Source organism: Bos mutus, chromosome 16, assembly GCF_027580195.1.
Source record: "Bos mutus isolate GX-2022 chromosome 16, NWIPB_WYAK_1.1, whole genome shotgun sequence".
NCBI classification, from domain to species: Eukaryota; Metazoa; Chordata; class Mammalia; order Artiodactyla; family Bovidae; genus Bos; species Bos mutus.
Window position 1 is genome coordinate 5151758 of NC_091632.1, and position 15666 is coordinate 5167423.

At 40.8% G+C, this 15666-nt stretch overlaps 1 protein-coding gene across 1 annotated transcript; it reads left to right on the plus strand.

The window, feature by feature from the left end:
• On the plus strand, window positions 1-4098 carry LOC138991161 (patched domain-containing protein 3-like). Its single transcript, XM_070384426.1, has one exon. It carries the CDS (start codon window positions 11-13, stop codon window positions 1487-1489), a length of 1479 nt encoding a protein of 492 aa, XP_070240527.1. The 5' UTR covers window positions 1-10; the 3' UTR covers window positions 1490-4098.
• Window positions 4099-15666: the final 11568 nt, after the last annotated feature.

The following is a 15666-nucleotide window of genomic DNA, read 5'->3' on the forward strand; positions in this document are numbered from 1 at the left end:
GGGGTTTATCATGATTTCTGCCTGGCAGAAGACCAGCCTCACGGGTAGCATAAGCAAGCGGATGTCCGATGTCTACTCAAAAGTGGCAGTGTCCATTACGGTCACCACCGTGACCAACGTCCTGGCCTTCTATACAGGCATTATGACCTCTTTCAGGTCCGTACAATACTTCTGCATCTACACAGGAACAGCCCTGCTCTTCTGTTATTTTTACAGCATCACCTGTTTTGGGGCATGTATGGCCCTGGATGGGAAAAGAGAAGGAGTCTGTCTGCGCTGGCTGAAGAAGCCAGAAACGCCCAACCAAGAATGTTCTTCATTGAAAAAGTCCTGCTGCCTCCCAGGGAGCTCTCTCCAAGACGAGTATGAAGCCGACATCCACCCAGTGAATCTGTTCTTCAGAGACTCTTTTGGTCCTTTTCTCACAAGCACCAAGGCCAAGATTTGTGTAGTGTTCCCATATGTGTCGTACATCATAACTAGTTTATATGGGCGTTTCCAAGTGCAGGAAGGTTCAGACCTCCGAAATTTGGCAAGTGATGACTCCTACATCACACCATATTTTAATGTAGAAGAAGAACATTTTTATACTTACGGTCCCAGGGTTATGGTAATCATTACTGAGGTTCATGACTACTGGGATAAAGATGCTAGGCAAAAACTGGAAAAATGTCTGGCAGATTTTGAAAACAATGAGTATGTATATGAAAACCTTACAGAGTTTTGGTTACGAGAATATGTAAAATATATGGAAAACCTCCGTCAACATATAAATGATAAGACAGCATTTCTAAGCAATATTCCCACTTTTTTAATGGAATTTCCACTTTTTGCATATGATATTAATATAACATCATCACAGGAAATAATTTGTTCCCGGGCCTTCGTTCAAACCATGGGTATTTCTTCTTCAACCAGTAGGAAGCTGATGTTGCTCCAGTTCCGAGACACGGCTGAGAAGTGTGAGGTTCCCCTGATGGTGTACAACTCGGCTTTCATATATTTTGATCAGTTTTCTGCAATAGTAGAGAACACTGTGCGAAATGTGATTGTTGCCTCTGCAGCTATGTTCATTGTTTCCTTATTATTAATTCCTCATCCTCTGTGTTCTCTGTGGGTAACTTTTGCTATTGCTTCTGTGATTGTGGGCGTCACGGGTTTTATGGCCTTCTGGAATGTCAACCTTGACTCCATATCCATGATTAATCTTGTCATTTGCATAGGATTTTCTTTTGACTTTTCTGCTCACATTTCCTATGCCTTTGTTTCCAGTTCAGAGCCCTCAGTAAACCGAAAAGCCATCGAGGCCCTGTATCTGCTGGGCTACCCCGTGTTACAGAGTGCAATTTCAACAATAATAGGGGTGTGTGTCCTGTCTGCAGCTAAAGCATACATCTTCAGGACATTTTTCAAGATTATGTTTCTTGTGATGGTATTTGGAGCTGCTCATGGTCTAATTTTTATCCCAGTATTCTTAACCTTTTTTTGAAAGTTACTTTGAATCGGTCAATCGGTCGGTTCAGTCCTCAGTCGTGTCCGACTCTTTGCGACCCCATGAATCACAGCACGCCAGGCCTCCCTGTCCATCACCAACTCCCGGAGTTCACTCAAACTCACGTGCATTGAGTCAGTGATGCCATCCAGCCATCTCATCCTCTGTCATCCCCTTCTCCTCCTGCCCCCAATCCCTCCCAGGATCAGAGTCTTTTCCAATGAGTCAACTCTTCCCATGAGGTGGCCAAAGTACTGGCATTTCCGCTTTAGCATCATTCCTTCCAAAGAACACCCAGGGCTGATCTCCTTTAGAATGGACTTGTTGGATGTCCTTGCAGTCCAAGGGACTCTCAAGAGTCTTCTCCAACACCACAGTTCAAAAGCATCAATTCTTCGGTGCTCAGCTTTCTTCACAGTCCAACTCTCATATCCATACATGACTACTGGAAAAACCATAGCCTTTGAATAGCCACTAACAAATCAAAGACCAATTATAGAATTCCTGATTGGCCCAATCCAGTCTGATGAAAATGCACTATTAAGAATAGTCAATAAACTAAAAACAAAGGCATGTTTCCTTGGCTTGTAAATACTGTTTTAAAATGTTATTTAAAATATCCTGAGAATAATTAATGTCTCACATTAAAATATTTTTACTAAATTAAGTGTTTTCATCTGTATTATGGTCTATACAATCAAGCATAACTTTCCAATTATTTGTCCTTTTATTTCATCATTAGTAATTTATGCATGGAATTCAAATATTTTATGTATTATACTCGAAAATGAAATATTATTTTCATTGTACTTCTCATATGCATTATTGTGTAAAAGTGTAACTGGCTATTATTTATTCTCCTAGTCTGGGGTTTTTCTATGCATTTTCTTAATGGTGTATTTTGATGAACGGAAGTTTTTAAAGTTTTGGAATCAAATTTATCTCTTTTTTTATGGTTAGTGTTTTCTGAGAAATTTTTGCCTAATCCAAGATTGCAAAAAATCATCTGTATTTTCTTCTCAAAGCTAATAGTTTTATACTTACATTTTGTATCATATTACAGATGAATCACAGACCTGTGTTTGTGAGGAGTTGGGTAGAGGCTCTGTTTCTTCCCATTATAGCTATCCAGTTGTCCCAGCATCTTCAGTGAAAAGACTGTCCTTTTACCAGAGGGACTAACTTGGCACCTCTGTCAGAGACCCAAGTGACAATTTATGCGTGGCTCTATTATCTGTTTTTCTGTAATAAAGTGGATACCACACTGTATCGATTACTGAAGCTTTATATTAATTATGGAAATTGGGTTAGGTAAGTTGTCCAGCATTTTCCCTCTTTTCCAAATTATTTTGGCTGTTATAGGTTCTTTGCATTTAGATACTAATTTTAGACTCACTTGTCCTTATATCCAAAAAAAAAAAAAAAAAAAGGTTTCTGGGATCATAATAGGGTCGTGGTGAGTCTACAGATCAATTTGGGGAAAACAGATATATTAGCAATATGAAATCCTCCAATCTGTGAACATGGTTTGTCTCTTACCTATTATCTTATTTCATGGTTTTCAGAAGTGTGTTATAAATACACATGGATTTACTTTCTAAACATAATCATTTTTTAGCACTGTAAATACTTTGAACCCCTTTTTCATTTTTTTTCACTAGTACATGAGAATACAATCGGTTTCAGTATACCTACCTTATTATGTGTAATCTTTTTAGGTTCACTTATTCATGTAGATTTTTATAGTTTTTTTAGTAGTTTTTAATCTATGCAGTTATGTCAAGATCACATAAAGACCATTTTATTTCTCCCTACGTAACTTTATCTCTTACTTACCTTACTGCACAGGCTTAAAACGCCCGGGAAAATATAGGACAGCATAGTGGCCCCATTGCCTGCTGTCAGCTTTGTACGGAATGGAATCAGTATTTCATCAAATATGATGATGGCCTGGAAGCTTTTCATCGCCATCTTCTGTCAGATTGTGGAAGCCCCTTTCTACTTCTAGTTTTCTGGCATGTTTTAACGTGAATGGGTGTTAAATTTTGTCAAATTTCTGTCTGTCAACTGAAATTATCATGTCTGTTTTTCTATTTTAGTCTGTGGAATGTGACAACTTAAACTGAATGATTTTTTTAAATCAACTTATATGGAATCATTTTATACTAACCTTGCATTCCTAGAATACTTCACATTTGGTCATGGCATGTTATTATCTTCATATATTGCCGTTTTTGTTAATATTTTGTCAGTGATATCTGTCCCTGTGTTCATGAGGCATATTGGTCTACAATTCCTTTTTTTGTAATGCCTTTCTCAGGCTGTGGTATCAGGGTTATACTGCCCTCAGGAAACAAGCCAATAAATATTCTTCCTCTTCTGTTTTCTGAAATATATGCTGTATGGTTGACATCATTTTTTCATTTCTTATCAAATGTTTGGTAGAATTCACTAGTGAAGTCTTTGGGTGTGGATTTTTTCTGAGAAGGGCTTTTATTTCAGATTCACTTTCTTTAATAGAAGGCCATTAAAATGTTTTTTTCTTCCTGGGTCAATTTTGGTGTGTTTGTTTTGTATGGAATTTGCCATTTTTCCAATTGGCTATAAATTTCCTTCTAGCTACTATTTTAACTGTATCCACAAAAAAATTTTTTATGAGAGATGTTCATTATCATTCATTCCAAAATAAGCTCCTATTTCCCTTGTGATTTCTTCTTTGACCATGAATTAAACAATACCTTTATTTTCTCTTCATTTTTGGAGAATAGTTTAAACAGATATAGATTTCTAAGTTGAGAAGACTTTTTTTCTTTCAACACTTTAAAAATGTCACTGCATTGTCTTCTTGATGCAATGCTGTTGAATTCAGTCTTCACTTTCACATTGATCTTCTCTATGGAATATGCCTTTTTCCCTTCTATATTAATTTAATATTTTTTACTACTTCTTTTCAGCAATTTGACTATGATGAGATTATATGTGTGTGTGTGTGTTTTTCTATTCAATCTTCTTAGATATCTTTAAGCACTTAGGACCTGTGGCCTGATATTTTCCATCATATTTGGAAATACTTTAGCTTTTATTTCTTCAAATGTTTTTCTGCCACATTGTCTCTCCCCTTTCCTTCAGTGACTTTAATTATAAATATGTTCTCATTATTTTCAGTTGTCATAAAATGATAATATTCCCCAAGATTGCATTTTATCATTAATAAATTGAAAATTATTGACACTTTCAAAAAACTCTTCTCTGTAGCCCATATTTTGTTGAAAAAAATTAACTCTTTCTACATATGTTGAGATTCCTGGTAAGCTCAGGAAAATTCTCAGTGAAGGCACATAATTATGCTTTTATGTATGGAAATGTTTAAATATTTTAGTCCAAATATTTTCATCATATCATTTTTATTTCATTAAGACTTATTCTTAGACAAATATTTTATAACACAAAACTCAACAGTATTGTCTCCATTTCTAATTATCTTGAATACTTTGCCAAACAAAACAGAGATGTCACAAAATAATAGGGCTTTTCCATTTCATTCTATTTGTTACAGAATGTAAATTTACCCCCAAATGGAAGCTCATTCAAAACTTGTTCTCACGAGTTATGAAATCACAAACCACAGCTGTGAAGGCTCAGTCAGGTACACTGCGCTCCTCTTACTTGATTTTGTCATTTTGCTGCTCACTTTCGCAGTGACAAATTCAATTGCTTCCTGTTTATATTCCGCGTTTTCAGGAACCCCACTCTGCTAAAGTCTCAATTCCCTCCTGTTTATATTCCGCGTTTTCAGGAACCCCACTCCGCTAAAGTCTCAATTCCCTCCTGTTTATATTCCGCGTTTTCAGGAACCCCACTCCGCTCAAGTCTCAATTCCCTCCTGTTTATATTCCGCGTTTTCAGGAACCCCACTCCGCTCAAGTCTCAATTCCCTCCTGTTTATATTCCGCGTTTTCAGGAACCCCACTCCGCTCAAGTCTCAATTCCCTCCTGTTTATATTCCGCGTTCTCAGGAACCCCACTCCGCTCAAGTCTCAATTCCCTCCTGTTTATATTCCGCGTTTTCAGGAGCCCCACTCCGCTCAAGTCTCAATTCCCTCCTGTTTATATTCCGCGTTTTCAGGAATCCACTCCGCTCAAGTCTCAATTCCCTCCTGTTTATATTCCGCGTTTTCAGGAACCCCACTCCGCTCAAGTCTCAATTCCCTCCTGTTTATATTCCGCGTTCTCAGGAACTCCACTCCGCTCAAGTCTCAATTCCCTCCTGTTTATATTCCGCGTTTTCAGGAACCCCACTCCGCTCAAGTCTCAATTCCCTCCTGTTTATATTCCGCGTTTTCAGGAACCCCACTCTGCTAAAGTCTCAATTCCCTCCTGTTTATATTCCGCGTTTTCAGGAACCCCACTCTGCTAAAGTCTCAATTCCCTCCTGTTTATATTCCGCGTTCTCAGGACCCCACTCCGCTCAAGTCTCAATTCCCTCCTGTTTATATTCCGCGTTTTCAGGAACCCCACTCTGCTAAAGTCTCAATTCCCTCCTGTTTATATTCCGCGTTCTCAGGACCCCACTCCGCTCAAGTCTCAATTCCCTCCTGTTTATATTCCGCGTTCTCAGGAACCCCACTCCGCTCAAGTCTCAATTCCCTCCTGTTTATATTCCGCGTTCTCAGGAACCCCACTCCGCTCAAGTCTCAATTCCCTCCTGTTTATATTCCGCGTTTTCAGGAACCCCACTCCGCTAAAGTCTCAATTCCCTCCTGTTTATATTCCGCGTTTTCAGGAACCCCACTCCGCTCAAGTCTCAATTCCCTCCTGTTTATATTCCGCGTTTTCAGGAACCCCACTCTGCTAAAGTCTCAATTCCCTCCTGTTTATATTCCGCGTTTTCAGGAACCCCACTCCGCTCAAGTCTCAATTCCCTCCTGTTTATATTCCGCGTTTTCAGGAACCCCACTCCGCTCAAGTCTCAATTCCCTCCTGTTTATATTCCGCGTTCTCAGGAACCCCACTCCGCTCAAGTCTCAATTCCCTCCTGTTTATATTCCGCGTTCTCAGGAACCCCACTCCGCTCAAGTCTCAATTCCCTCCTGTTTATATTCCGCGTTCTCAGGAACCCCACTCCGCTCAAGTCTCAATTCCCTCCTGTTTATATTCCGCGTTCTCAGGAACCCCACTCTGCTCAAGTCTCAATTCCCTCCTGTTTATATTCCGCGTTCTCAGGAACCCCACTCCGCTCAAGTCTGCAAAACTTTACGTTTCTACGGTGTTCCCTTCACGGAACGTTTTGATTATTCACACTGATTTCACACTGATTTTGAGAAAATTGCAACAAAAAAGAGTAGAGGACTCTATTCAGAAACTAGTCACAGTTTTACAAACTAACTCAATAACTTTGCAGGGCAACAGCTTGATTTTCAAAGCAGTTCCACAAAGAATCAAGCATTTGCAAACTCTGATACTGGGCAGCTAAGAGAAACAGCTGTGTACTATCATGCCTGAATATTTTTAATTCATTCTCAACTTAATTGCCAAATATTTGTTGTTCAGTCACTTTAGGTGTTTTATTAGCTCATCTCCTCCTCCTTCATGTACTCCTCCAGATGTAATCTTGGGTTATCCATTCACATTTACAGATGAAGCCTATTTTGCTTAATATAGGTCATTGATAAATTTCCTACACAATTGTGAATTCTGTCTCCAGCAGCCAAAATTGGTTCCTGCTGTCATCCTGGTATACCACCTATTTTAAGTTTGTACTGGATGCCTTGTTTTAAATGAAGTCTTATTATTAAGAGATGAATTAAAATAAGCCTGGACTGGTTTGATATACCTCTGCTTTTTATGTTCAGATTTTTCCATGGTCCAGTCTAGTGATGTACATGACACATGTGCACTGAATAGAATTTTCACTTTAACATGTAGTTAATTGTGAAAGTCGCCCACTGACATACCACCCCCTTCCCCATCCTTTACGAACATTATGTAACTAACATCTCCTGTTCATTGACAGTGGGCAGAGTGCTCACTGAATAGAATGAAGTGTGCTCAGACACAGGTGCTCAGGGAACATTAGCTCCTCTCTGGATCCTGTATTGCTGAAGCCGTACTGGCCACTTCAATAAATAAACCCCAACCGTGTAGTGGCTCCTCACAGTGTGAGTCTAATTCTTACTCGTGTAACAGTCACCGCTGGTGTTCCTGGTCAGTGAGTGGCTATCTTGACCCCTGTAAATCAGGGACCCAGGTTCCTGCCAACTTCTGGTGCCACAATCCAAATGGCCTCTTCTGTTGTCTGTGTCCAGATGGCAGATGGGACAGAGAACTTCTTAAGATCTTGGCCTACAGGTGACACACACCACCCCCACGTACATGACTACTGGTCACATGGCCACACACGTAAATCAAAGGAATTAGAAAATGCAGTCCTTGATTGGGCAGCCATATTTCTACTAAATTCTATATTATGGAAATGGGGCACAATTTTTGTTTGAAACAAGCATTCAATATTATTGATTCTTAAACTCTTTACATTACTTTAAAATAAGTTTCCAGATGGATCAATATTTAAGTGTAAAAAGGTAGATAATTATAATCTCAGAAATAAAAAGATCTGTCTGCTGTGACACAAACTCCTGAATCCACTGGGAAAAAAAAAAAAAAGCATAGGTTGATTCAATCACAAACTTAAGCCATAGCAACTAGAAAAAAAGAGGTTAGACAAGGGAGCCCTCAACACACAGGAAAAAGTCAAGAAGAAAATTGTAACTGTCCAAAAAAGGAAATCAATAAAAGATGTAGGATTGTAGTTTCTACATCCCAAAGAGACATATGGTTAGTCTAAGCAACAAGTTAAAAGAATTAAATCAGAATAAGATACCGATGGCATGAATCACTTTAATGGCCTTCTGAGATAGGCTGCAGCAAAACAGAACACCATACACTATTTTTGAGGGTGTAAATTGATACAACCTCTATAGATTTTAATTTTCAATAGTTCTAAAAATTTTAATGAGGATATCCTTTGACATACTAAGTCCCTTTCTAAAAAAAAATCTCACAAATACTGTTCTTATGTTCTAAGTAAAGACATTCCCTGTCCTTCACCATCTCCTTGAGTTTGTTCAGATTCATGTCTATCGAGTCAGTGATGCTATCCAACCATCTCATCATCTGTTGTTCCCTTTTCCTCCTGCTTTCAATCTGTCCCAGCATCAGGGTCTTTTCCAATGACTTGGTTCTTCACATTAGGTGGCCAAAGTACTGGAGCTTCAGCTTCAGCAGGGTTATGGTTAATTTATGTTTCAGCCATACACTGGAAAATGATAAAGCAATTCAAAAGAATAAGATAAATCTGCATACAGAAGTCTACATACAGATGTTAAGATCCTTTGACATATTTGGTGAAAAATGTATTCTGCATACTGAGGTAGTGCAGCAATATTTATGAAAAAGACATACTTGCATATATTTTGATATACCTGCAAATGCAAAGAAAACAGTTTGTAATGATAAGCACCCACTTTTTAAATTTAAGTAGAAGAGGAATGAGACAGAATGAAGTTTAGTTACTGTCCAACTATCTGAAGCCCTCTTCTGCAGGTTTTTTTTTTTTTTTTGAGCACAGAGTGCCCCATTTCTAATTTCCACCCTGAACTCCTTTCAGGGGTGTTGAAGCTCAGCCGCTTCAGTGGCCATGGTTTAATCTTTGTAGAGGTAGATGATAGAGCCCCGTCAGGGTCATTGTTCTGACCACAGTTTGGAGGCACTGCAGAACCATTTTGTCACACACTTGGTAATGTAAAAGACAACACTTTTTAAAATTTTTTAAAAATTTAAAAGACACAGGAACCCATGCAATCTTGGCCCAACAAGGTGCAATAGTCAAGTCTGGGAAGCAAGCTAAATGTAGAAATTACAGATGAATAGAAACAGAAGACCGGGTACATGTACACAATGCAATGTTTCTCAACAATAAGGAAGTAGGAAATAATGCCAAGTCCAGCCACAGGAAATAAAGTGGAGACGATCATTCCAAGTGAAGTAAGGGAGACAGAGAGAGACACGTGTCATGTGATATCACCTCTAGGTGTAACCTAAAAATAGATACAAATGAAGTTCTTTCACAAAGAAACACAGCGTAACAGATTTAGAAAAGAAACTTCTGGTCACCAAGAAAATTAAGTTGCATTAGACTGAAAAGGAAAAAAAGCCCCACAAGATTGTGATTCACCTATATACTCCAGTTCAAACCATAGGGTAAAAACAGAAAAATATGGAACAAGAAATGCTGGTTCTATTCCCTTCAGGCCACAGTGACCTGGGCTGGTGTCCCATCCCTGGAGTCTGATTGGCTTGGACACCAAGGCTGAGCGTACTGGGGCTGAGGGAGCCGGGACCAGGTGGCAGGCAGTGGCCCCCCAAGGTGGACCTGGGGTGCCTGCTGCCCTCTGCAGAGCCCCCAGCCTTCAGAAACAAGTGGGGGAAATGAGGTGTTTGGAATCAACATATACGCAGAAATACATATCAGATGATCAAAATGTAACCAGTGAATAGCATAGGAAAGCTGATGAACACACTGTAATAATCACCCATACGTGACAATGAACCCAAAGAGAATAGATAAGCATCTATGCATAACTGAATCATGTATTGCACAACTGAAACAAACACATCAGAAATTGACAATATCCCAACATAAAATAACAAGGAGATTACGGCCGGGGGCGGGGGGCGGGGCGGGGGGGCGGGAGCAGGACATGGAGACGTGCTGCCCCCTCGTGGCCTTTTAATTTACCAACACCGTGAAAAGCAGCGCTGCGGGGCATCTAATGCACAACGTCCTAGGTGTCACTGAAAAAACATTCAAAACAAGGCAGGCATTCAAGTAGCCAATTTCAACAAGTAAGTTTAACTCACACTCTTTAAAAGAATCACATGAAAAGAGGTCCACATCACTAAATATTACAGACACGCAAGTCAAAACTACGATGAGGTATTTCCTCATGGTTCACAACAACCGTTGTCCAGAAGCCGACAAGCAGTGAACGCGGAGAAGGCGTGGAGCGAAGGCGGCCCTCCCACGCTGCTAGTGAGAAGGTGGGTTAGCAGCAGCCGCCATGAAGAACCGTGTGCAGGCTTTTTAAGAAATGGTCATGAGAATGAAATTAGAATACTGCCTAACAGCATACAGAAAAATAAACTCCAAATAGATTAAGGACCTAAATCAAAGGACAGAAAATACGGAACTCTTAAGGGAAAAAGAAGAACACACTTTGACATAAAATGCAGCAAGTTTTCGTTTGACCCACCTCTTAGAATCATGAAAAATAAAACAAAAATAAATAAATGGGACCTCATCACCGATAAAAATGCAAAAAAGCAAAATGGTTGTCTGAGGAGGCCTTACAAATAGCTGTGAAAAGAAGAGAAGCAAAAAGCAAAGGAGAAAAGGAACAATATACCCATTTGAATGCAGAGTTCCAAAGAACAGCAAGGAGAGATAAGAATGGCTTTCTCAGTGATCAATGCAAAGAAATAGAGGAAAGCAATAGAACAGGAAAGACTAGAGATCTCTTCAAGAAAATTAGAGATACCAAGGGAACATTTCATGCAAAGGTGGGCACAATAAAGGACAGAAATGGTATGGACCTAACAGAAGCAGAAGATATTAAGAAGAGGTGGCAAGAATACACAGAAGAACTGTACAAAAAAGATCTTCATGACCCAGAAAATCATGACAGTGTGATTACTCACCAGGAACCAGACTTCCTGGAATGTGAACTCAAGTGGTCCTTAGGAAGCATCACTATGAACAAAGCTAGTGGCGGTGATGGAATTCCAGTTGAGCTATTCCAAATCCTGAAAGATGATGCTGTGAAACTGCTGCATTCAATATGCCAGCAAATGTGGAAAACTCAGCAGTGACCACAGGACTGGAAAAGGTCAGTTTTCATTCCAATCCCAAAGAAAGGCAACGCCAAAGAATGCTCAGACTACCACAAAATTGCACTGATCTCACATGCTTAGCAAAGTGATGCTCAAAACACTCCAAGCCAGGCTTCAACAGTGCGTGAACCAGGAACTTCCAGATTTTCAAGCTGGTTTTAGAAAAGGCAGAGGAACCAGAGATCAAATTGCCAACATCTGTTGGATCATCTAAAAAGCAAGAGAATTCCAGAAAAACATCTATTTCTGCTTTATTGACTATGCCAAAGCCTTTGACTGTGTTCATTACAATAAACCGTGGAAAATTCTAAAAGAGATGGGAATACCAGACCACCTGACCTGCCTCTTCAGAAATCTGTATGCAGGTCAGTAAGCAACATTTAGAACTGGACATGGTACAACAGACTGGTTCCAAATAGGAAAAGGAGTACGTCAAGGCTGTATATTGTCACCCTGCTTATTTAACGTATATGCGGAGTACATCATGAGAAACGCTGGGCTGGATGAAGCACAAGCTGGAATCAAGATTGCCAGGAGAAATATCAATAACCTCAGATATGCAGATGACACCACCCTATGGCAAAAAGTGAAGAGGAACTAAAGAGCCTCTTGATGAAATTGAAAGGAGAGTGAAAATTTTGGCTTAAAGCTCAACATTCAGAAAACTAAGATTATGGCATCTGGTTCCATCACTTCATGGCAAATAGATGGATAAACAGTGGAAACCGTGACTGATTTATTTTTTGAGGGCTCCAAAATCACTGCAGATGATGACTGCAGCCATGAAATTAAAGAACGCTTACTCCTTGGAAGGAAAGTTATGACCAACCTAGACATTAAAGCAGAGACATTACTTTGCCAACAAAGGTCTATCTAGTCAAGGCCATGGTTTTTCCAGTGGTCATGTATGGATGTGAGAGTTGGACTGTGAAGAAAGCTGAGCACCAAAGAATTGATGCTTTTGAACTGTGGTGTTGGAGAAGACTCTTGAGAGTCCCTTGGACTGCAAGGAGATCCAACCAGTCCATTCTAAAGGAAATCGGTCCTGAATATTCATTGGAAGGACTGATGTTGAAGCTGAAATTCCAATACTTTGGATACCTGATGAAAAGAACTGACTTATTTGAAAAGACCCTGATGCTAGGAAAGATGGAAGGCAGGAGGAGAAGGGGACAACAGAGGATGAGTTGGTTGGATGGCATCACTGACTCAATGAACATGAGTTTGAGTAAACTTCAGGAGTTGGTGATGGACAGGGAGGCCTGGCATGCTGCAGTCCATGGGGTCACAAAGAGTCAGACACAACTGAGCAACTGAACTCAACTGAACTCCCCTTTAAAATGCTGGCACAGTAGAGGAAACCATAAATACAACAAAAAGACAAACCTCTTAATGGAACTAATCTGTGCAAATAAACACCCACAAGGAATTTCTCTTCAAAATACACACAGCTTATGAACTTTGATATCAAAGAAACAACCCAGTCAAATGGGGGCACAAGATTTAAACGGACCTTTCTCCACAGAAGACACAGAGATGGCCACGAAGCACATGAAAAGATAGCATCTGAAGTATTAGAGAACTGTGAATCAAAAGTGGCATCACCTCAAACACATCAGAACAGTCAGCCTAGAAAATCTATGACAATAAATGTTGGAGAGGGAATGGAGGGAAAAGAACCCTCCTAGCTGTGGGTGGGAATGAAAGTCAGCAAATCTACAAAGGAGATTAGGACAAAGGTTCGTTTAAAACTTAGCAGAGAAGTACCATCAGTTCAGTTCAGTTCAGTCGCTCGGTCATGTCTGACTCTGCGACCCCATGAATCGCAGCATGCCAGGCCTCCCTGTCCATCACCAACTCCCGGAGTTCACTCAGACTCATGTCCATCGAGTCGGTGATGCCATCCAGCCATCTCATCCTCTGTCGTCCCCTTTTCCTCCTGCCCCTAATCCCTCCCAGCATCAGAGTCTTTTCCAATGAGTCAACTCTTCCCATGAGGTGGCCAAAGTACTGGAGTTTCAGCTTTAGAATCATTCCTTCCAAAGAACACCCAGGGCTGATCTCCTTTAGAATGGACTGGTTGGATCTCCTTGCAGTCCAAGGGACTCTCAGGAGTCTTCTCCAATACCACAGTTCAAAAGCATCAATTCTTCGGTGCTCAGCTTTCTTCACAGTCCAACTCTCATATCCATAGATGACCACTGGAACTCCATGGGATTTTCCAGGCAAGAGTACTGGAGTGGGATGCCATCGCCTTCTCCGGGAAAAACCATAGCCTTGACTAGACAGACCTTTGTTGGCAAAGTAATGTCTGTGCTTTTCAATATGCTATCTATATTGGTCATAACTTTCCTTCCAGGGAGTAAGCGTCTTTTAATTTCATGGCTGCAGTCACCATCTGCAGTAATTTTGGAGCCCAGAAAAATAAAGTCTGACACTGTTTCCACTGTTTCCCCATCTATTTCCCATGAAGTGATGGGACCAGATGCCATGATCTTCGTTTTCTGAATGTTGAGCTTTAAGCCCACTTTTTCACTCTCCACTTTCACTTTCATCAAGAGGCTTTTTAGCTCCTCTTCACTTTCTGCCATAAGGGTGGTGTCATCTGCATATCTGAGGTTATTGATATTTCTCCCAGCAATCTTGATTCCAGCTTGTGCTTCTTCCAGCCCAGCGTTTCTCATGATGTACTCTGCATATAAGTTAAATAAGCAGGGTGACAATATACAGCCTTGACATACTCCTTTTCCTATCTGGAATGCAAAAGTAGGAAGTCAAGAAACACCTGGAGTAACAGGCAAATTTGGCCTTGGAGTACGGAATGAAGCAGGGCAAAGGCTAATAGAGTTTTGCCAAGAGAACGCACTGGTCATACCAAATACCCTCTTCCAACAACACAAGAGAAGACTCTATACATGGACATCACCAGATGGTCAACACTGAAATCAGGTTGATTATATTCTTTGCAGCCAAAGTTGAAGAAGCTCTATACAGTCAACAAAAACAAGACTGGGAGCTGACTGTGGTTCAGATCATGAACTCCTTATTGCCAAATTCAGACTTAAATTGAAGAAAGTAGGGAAAACCACTAGACCATTCAGGTATGACCTAAATCAAATCCCTTATGATTATACAGTAGAAGTGAGAAATAGATTTAAGGGACTAGATCTGATAGAGTGCCTGATGAGCTATGGAATGAGGTTCGTGACATTGTACAGGAGACAGGGATCAAGACCATCCCCATGGAAAAGAAATGCAAAAAAGCAAAATGGCTGTCTGGGGAGAAGTACTATAGGGCCCAGCAATCCCATTCCCGGGCACAGATCCAGGGAAAACCATAATTTTAATGACAGGTGCACCCCAGTGTTCATGGCAGCACCATGTACAAGAGCCAAGACACGGAAGAAGCCTAAGTGGGTAAGGACAGATGAATGGGTAAAAAAGTGGGGAATGCACATGCAGAGCAATATTAGTCATAAAGGATGACATCACGCCATGTCCAGCAACAAGGAAGAGAGTAGAGATGATCACACTAAGTGACGTGAGACAAAGAAAGACAAGCATCCTATGACATCACTTAGGGGTGGATTCTAAAAACGGATCCAAATGAACTTTACCAAACAGAAGTGGCCTGACAACATAGCACAGTGCCTTATGGTTACCGAGAGGGAAGTGAGGTGGGTGGAGGAAATGAGCAGGTAGGATGAACACACACACACGACTCTTTGTAAAATGATCAACAAGAACCCACTATAGGACGAGGACCCCTACTCAACACTGCATAATAAACTATACGGGAATGGAACCCAAAAAGCAATGTATACACGCTATGCATGAGGGAATCACGCTGCTGTCCACCTGAAACAAACAACACGCTCTACAACATTGTAAGTCACCTACACGCCAATGCAAAACACAGGTTACAGAAAGGGAACGCTGACTGTTCCCCTTGGACCTTGGTGGCCTGGCTGCTGCCCTATCCTTGAAGCCTGGGCAGGCCTGGGGCCCATGAGCTCACTGTCTTGGGGGCTGAGGGGACTAGACATAGGTCCTCCTGAAGCAAAACTCCGCCTAATACACCCAAAGGACGGTGGCGCCACTGGCCCAGAAGAGCTTTGAAAAGCCCCCTGGGCTCGAAGTCTCCTGGTGACAGGGTTCCCGCCTCCATCTTCCTTCCTTGGGGTCACCCCACCTATGATGAAAGCACCCTCCACTGAGTGGTGTTC

Bases quoted from the DNA above. Each gene is read 5' to 3' on its own strand.
- LOC138991161 (XM_070384426.1), top strand. From the start codon at position 11: ATGATTTCTGCCTGGCAGAAGACCAGCCTCACGGGTAGCATAAGCAAG.